Below are 6186 nucleotides of genomic sequence, written 5' to 3'. Positions count from 1 at the left end.
ATCATTAAAATTCTCCTACTACAATGTTAAAACATTCTACATTGTGACATCGTTAAAATTCTCATACTACAATGTTAAAACATTCTACATTGTGACATCGTTAAAATTCTCCTACTACAATGTTAAAACATTCTACATTGTGACATCATTAAAATTCTCCTACTACAATGTTAAAACATTCTACATTGCGACATCATTAAAATTCTCCTACTACAATGTTAAAACATTCTACATTGTGACATTATGTCATTGCTATCATGAAACAACTCCTTCATGTATGTATTTTCTGATGTTTGATCAGAGATCTTTTATCAGAGTATCTCTTGTCACATTGATAACAGCTATGGGGTTTCTCTCCAGTGTGTGTTCTCTGGTGTATAGTCAGATGGCTAGATGTAAGAAAACTCTTCCCACATTGATTACAGCTATAAGATTTATCTCCTGTGTGTTTTCTCTGGTGTGATAACATGCTGCTTGAGTGAGTAAAACTCTTCCCACATTGAGTACAGCTATAAGGTTTCTCTCCTGTGTGTGTTCTCTGATGTACAATCCGATGGCTAGATGTTGTAAAACTCTTCCCACATTGATCACAGCTATAAGGTTTCTCTCCTGTGTGCGTTCTCTGATGTACAATCCTATGGCTAGATGTTGTAAAACTCTTCCCACATTGATCACAGCTATAAGATTTCTCTCCTGTGTGTGTTCTCTGGTGTGATACCAGGCTGCTTGACTGAGTAAAACTCTTCCCACATTGATTACAGCTATAAGATCTCTCTCCTGTGTGTGTTCTCAGGTGTACAATCCAATGGCTTGATGAAGTAAAACTCTTCCCACATTGATCACAGCTATAAGGTTTCTCTCCAGTGTGAATTCTCATGTGTACTTTTAGTGAATTTGATCCTAAGTAATTCTTCCCACAGTAAAAACAGTGGTTAGATTTCTCTCCTGTGTGTACTCGCTGGTGTATTTTAAGTTCTGATGAAGATTTGCAACCTTTCCCACAGNCTGGTGTATTTTAAGTTCTGATGAAGATTTGCAACCTTTCCCACAGTCAGAGCAGCGGTGAGATTTCTTCCCTGTGGTTCTCTGCTGGTGTTTCTTGAGGTGTTCTGATCTGGAGGGACTCTTCTCTGCCTCGTCAGCTTTATGATGTTGTTGAGGCTCCCCAAAGGATCCACGATAGGCACGTCTCTTTCCTGCGTGAACAACAAGTCAGACAGATGGTTAAAGGCTCACAACAGCAGAAATCCACACAACTTGGTTGCAGAAACACCTCTCTGCTAATGAGGAAACAAATTATACCAATACTATAGAACAGTGGTTCCCAAACTTTTTATAGTCCTGTACCCCTTCAAACATTCAACCTGCAGCTTCGTACCTCTAGCTGTTGTTTTTTGCAATCATTGTAAGCCTGCCACACACACACTATATAATACATTTATTAAACATAAGTTTGTCACAACTATGATCTGTGCCTGTATTTAGTTGCTATGCTAGTGAGGGAATCCACTCTCACATAGGTACGTGGTTGCAAAGGGTATCAGTGTCTTAACAGCCGATTTACCAAGGCAGGATACTCTGAGTGCAGCCCTATCCTGAAATCTGGCAGTGGCTTCTGATTAAATTCAATTTCACAGAACCGCTTGTTGCAATTTCGATGAGGTAGGTTCTCTTGTTCAGATTGCGGTAAGTGGACTGGAGGCAGGGCATGAAAGGGATAACGAATCCAGATGCTTGTGTCATCTGTTTCGGGAAAGTACCTGCGTAAATTGCGCAGCCAACTCAGGTGCTTCGCTACAGTATATCACATAGACAGAGAAGAGCTCCTACTTCTTTAATCATAGCCTCAATTTTGTCCCCCACATTGAATATAGTTGCGGAGAATCCCTGTAATCCTAGATTCAGATCATTCAGCCGAGAAAAAACATCACCCAGATAGGCCAGTCGTGTGAGAAACTCGTCATCATGCAAGCGGTCGGACCAGTGAAAATGATGGCCAGTAAAGAAAACTTTAATCTAATCTCTCAATTTAAAAAAAACGTGTCAATACTTTTCCCCTTGATAACCAGCGCACTTCTGTATGTTGTAAAAGCGTTACCTGGTCCCTGCCCATATCATTGCATAGTGCAGAAAATACATGCGAGTTCAGGGGCCTTGCTTTAACTTCTTATGGCTGCAAGGGGCAGCATTGAGTAACCTGGAAAGAGGTGGCCATTTCAAACGGCCTCCTACTCAATTCTTGCTCGTACAATATGCATATTATCATTACTATTGGATAGAAAACACTCTCTAGTTTCTTAAATCGTTTGAATTATTTCTCTAAGTGAACCAGAACTCTTTCTGCAGCCCATTTCCTATCCGGAAGTGAGATTTATTATTTCTCTAAATGAACCAGAACTCTTTCTGCAGCCCATTTCCTATCCGGAAGTGAGATTTCCAAAAGCGAGGTATTTTTTCAAGAGCTTGTCTATAAAAGGGCATGTCACTTGGGACNTTTTTTCAAGAGCTTGTCTATAAAAGGGCATGTCACTTGGGACCATAGAAACACGCCATACACCTTCCCCTGGGTGTCAAGCGGAAGTGAGAGCAGAAATGACTTGATTATCTCGTTTTGGGATTGAATACATCCTCTTGGAGTGAGAGGTCCGCCATTATTTTTTTTCCCGAAGGCGCGAAGTTGGACCTGGAATTGCCTCCTGGAAAACCGTCGTTATAGGTGAATATGATCTCCGGCTTCGATTTTACTTGATACATGTCACAATATCATCCTAAAGTATGTTTTTTCAATATAGTTTAATTATATTATTYAAATTTATTRGGGACTTTAGACGTGATGCGTTGGAAGAATTTMTTCAAGAYGGAGAGGRTAGCGCCGCACGGCCAGTGTGCTTGCTAATTCAAGAGGGAAATAGTTCGTTCTGGATCRAAACAAAGACGGTTCTGGACAATGGACCCCTTTACAACATTCTGATGGAAGATCAACAAAGATAAGGACCCAATTTGGGATGCTATTTCATATATCTGTCGAACTGTGCTATCGCTACCGATTACTTGGAATCAATGCTGCTGTGTGTTAGCTAATGCAGTAAGCTAATATAACGATATATTGTGTTTTCGCTGTAAAACACTTAAAAAAATCGGAAATATTGGCTCTATTCACAAGATCTTTGTCTTTCATTTTGCTATACACCATATATTTTTCTGAAATGTTTTATGATGAGTAATTAGGTAGTTGACATTGGTGTCTGTATTTACTCTGGCTACTCCCGTGCTATTTCTGACTGTAGCTATGATGGTAGCATCAATGTAAAACTGATTTATAGCTCAAATATGCACATTTTTCGAACAAAATATAGATTTATTGTGTAAGATGTTATAGGACTGTCATCTGAGGAAGTTGTTTCTAGGTTTGTTTGGTTGGATCTTGGTTAGTTAGGTTGGCTTTGTGCATGCTACCTGTGCTGTGAAAAATGTCTGTCCTCTTTTGTATTTGGTGGTGAATTAACATAAATATACGTGGTGTTTTTGCTGTAAAACATTTTAAAAATCGGACATGTTGGCTGGATTAACAAGATGTTTATCTTTCAAATGCTGTATTGGACTTGTTAATGGATGTTGGATGTTGTCATAAGTGTACCGACATCGGGCTTGCAGCCCACACAGGTTAACAAAGTTAACCATTTTCACTGTTGTGTCCAAAACGTCTTTCAAGCTGTCAGGCATTCCCTTGGCAGCAAGAACCTCTCGTGGATGCTGCAGTGTACCCAAGTGGCGTTGGGAGCAACTGCTTGTACGCGCGTTACCACTCCACTATGTCTCAATGTCATGGCTTTTGAGACTTAGTGGATACCAACATATCCCTGACGGCATACTCCAGTTTGGGAATACCTGCCATAGACCTACTGTAGGACCCATAACTTCACCTAACAACAACATAGACCTACTGAAGAACCCATAAATTCACCTAACAACAACATAGACCTACTGTAGGACCCATAACTTCCCCTACCAACAACATAGACCTAGGACTATAAATAATTTCATATTTCAGGTGAAACATGGAAACTAAAATGTCTTTGTTGTGACATTTCATAACCTGAACACCAGATAATTTTGTGAATAATCCCACTAGGCTACTCTGTAATGTGTTGTCATTCTAAAATGTCCTGAATAAAGGAAAATAGCTCTGTGTGTTGTACAATAACCTATCCATCAAGGAACAGTTCTCTAGAGAGATACTGAAGATCACAGCAACAACGATTGACAAAGTGACTGGTTGTAAAATTGTGTATAAGATGTGTAAATTGAAGGTAAAGCGAAGTGTTTATAGTTTACTCCACATTGGAGGATGGGTGGTCGGTTTGCGGGGAATTATAATAAGGTATAACTTCTTTAACCAAAAGTCTGTATGTCTATATAGGGTTGTGTATGTATATGATGTTACTATGTATGCGTACGTTGTTGGATATATTATTACAAGAAATATGGGGGATTGGAAAATGATCAGAATTCATTGGAAGCAGCATTATTCTGCAATATTAAGCTGATCCCCCTAAAAAATAATAATAAATAAATAAATAAATAATAATGTTCTCTAGGCACATGGCTAGACTTTGATCATACATGATGTCATGTTCAAGATGATTGGTGAAATTTTCACAGTTGTGATGGTCTTTTCTTTCTTAGGGGTTGGGATATATAGCTTGTTATTGAATGTCTTGTGGAAATTGTCTTTTTCATAGAGTATGTAAGGATTCAAGATAACTGGTTCCTGAGTCATCCCAATGTTGAGATTGAAGTGTAGGAGGTTTCAATCTAGGCCTTTATTCTTCTTTTCAAAAAAGAGAGTCGTTTCAGTTCAGTATCAGGTGGTAGGTTTCTAATACAATTGTTTCTTCTCTTTAGAGAGTCTGTGGCAACGTAGGTTATCCAGGACTGCGACAAGTCAGAAGTATCAAGTGTACTGAGGAACTGAATGATTCTTCTGATATATGCTCTAAAAGTTGTGTTGTATTATCTGTAGGGATGAGATATAAGTCTGATCACGTGTTTAGATGACTTTGCTTTCGCAGTGTTTAAGCTTCTTAGGTGCAAGGGAGCTTGAGTAACCTGGAAAGAGGTGGCCATTTCAAACGGCCTCTACTCAATTCTTGCTCGTACAATATGCATATTTCATTACTTTGGATAGAAACACTCTCTAGTTTCTTAAACGTTTGATATTATCTCTCTAAGTGAACCAGAACTCTTTCTGCAGCCCATTTCCTATCCGGAAGTGAGATTTTCAAAAGCGAGGTATTTTTTCAAGAGCTTGTCTATAAAAGGGCATGTCACTTGGGACCATAGAAACACGCATACACCTTCCCCTGGGTGTCAAGCGGAAGTGAGAGCAGAAATGACTTGATATCTCGTTTGGGATTGAATACATCCTCTTGGAGTGAGAGGTCCGCCATTATTTTTTTTCCCGAAGGCGCGAAGTTGGACCTGGAATTGCCTCTGGAAAACGTCGTTATAGGTGAATTGATCTCCCGGCTTCGATTTTACTTGATACATGTCACAATATCATCCTAAAGTATGTTTTTTCAATATAGTTTAATTATATTATTAATTTATTGGGATCTTAGACGTGATGCGTTGGAAGAATTTGTTCAAGGGAGAGGTAGCGCCGCCGGCCAGTGTGCTTGCTAATTCAAGAGGGAAATAGTTCGTTCTGGATCTAAACAAAGACGGTTCTGGACAATGGACCCCTTTACAACATTCTGATGGAAGATCACACAGATAAGGACCCAATTTGGGATGCTATTTCATATATCTGTCGAACTGTGCTATCGCTACCGATTACTTGGAATCAATGCTGCTGTGTGTTAGCTAATGCAGTAAGCTAATATAACGATATATTGTGTTTTCGCTGTAAAACACTTAAAAAAATCGGAAATATGGTCTTATTCCCAAGATCTTGGTCTTTCATTTTGCTATACACCATATATTTTTCTGAAATGTTTTATGATGAGTAATTAGGTAGTTGACTTGGTGTCTGTATTTACTCTGGCTACTCCGTGCTATTTCTGACTGTAGCTATGATGGTAGCATCAATGTAAAACTGATTTATACTGCAATATGCACATTTTCGAAAAAAATATAGATTTATTGTGTAAGATGTTATAGGACTGTCATCTGAGGAAGTTGATT

At 39.0% G+C, this 6186-nt stretch overlaps 1 protein-coding gene across 1 annotated transcript in view; it reads right to left on the bottom strand.

Annotated features, from left to right (window-relative positions):
• Nucleotides 1-271: 271 nt before the first annotated feature.
• LOC139025972 (zinc finger protein 180-like) overlaps nucleotides 272-6186 on the bottom strand; it is a 9608-nt gene continuing 3693 nt past the window's right edge. The window contains exons 2-3 of the mRNA XM_070441247.1: nucleotides 1041-1196; nucleotides 272-993 (exon numbers count right to left, since the gene is read on the bottom strand). Of these exons, the coding sequence (XP_070297348.1) occupies nucleotides 272-993; nucleotides 1041-1196 (878 nt within the window). The remainder of the gene's footprint in view (nucleotides 994-1040; nucleotides 1197-6186) is intronic.

The sequence above is a fragment of the Salvelinus sp. IW2-2015 genome, unplaced genomic scaffold (genome assembly GCF_002910315.2).
Source record: "Salvelinus sp. IW2-2015 unplaced genomic scaffold, ASM291031v2 Un_scaffold3661, whole genome shotgun sequence".
Lineage (NCBI taxonomy): Eukaryota > Metazoa > Chordata > Actinopteri > Salmoniformes > Salmonidae > Salvelinus > Salvelinus sp. IW2-2015.
This window is presented reverse-complemented; position numbering and strand designations above follow the sequence as displayed.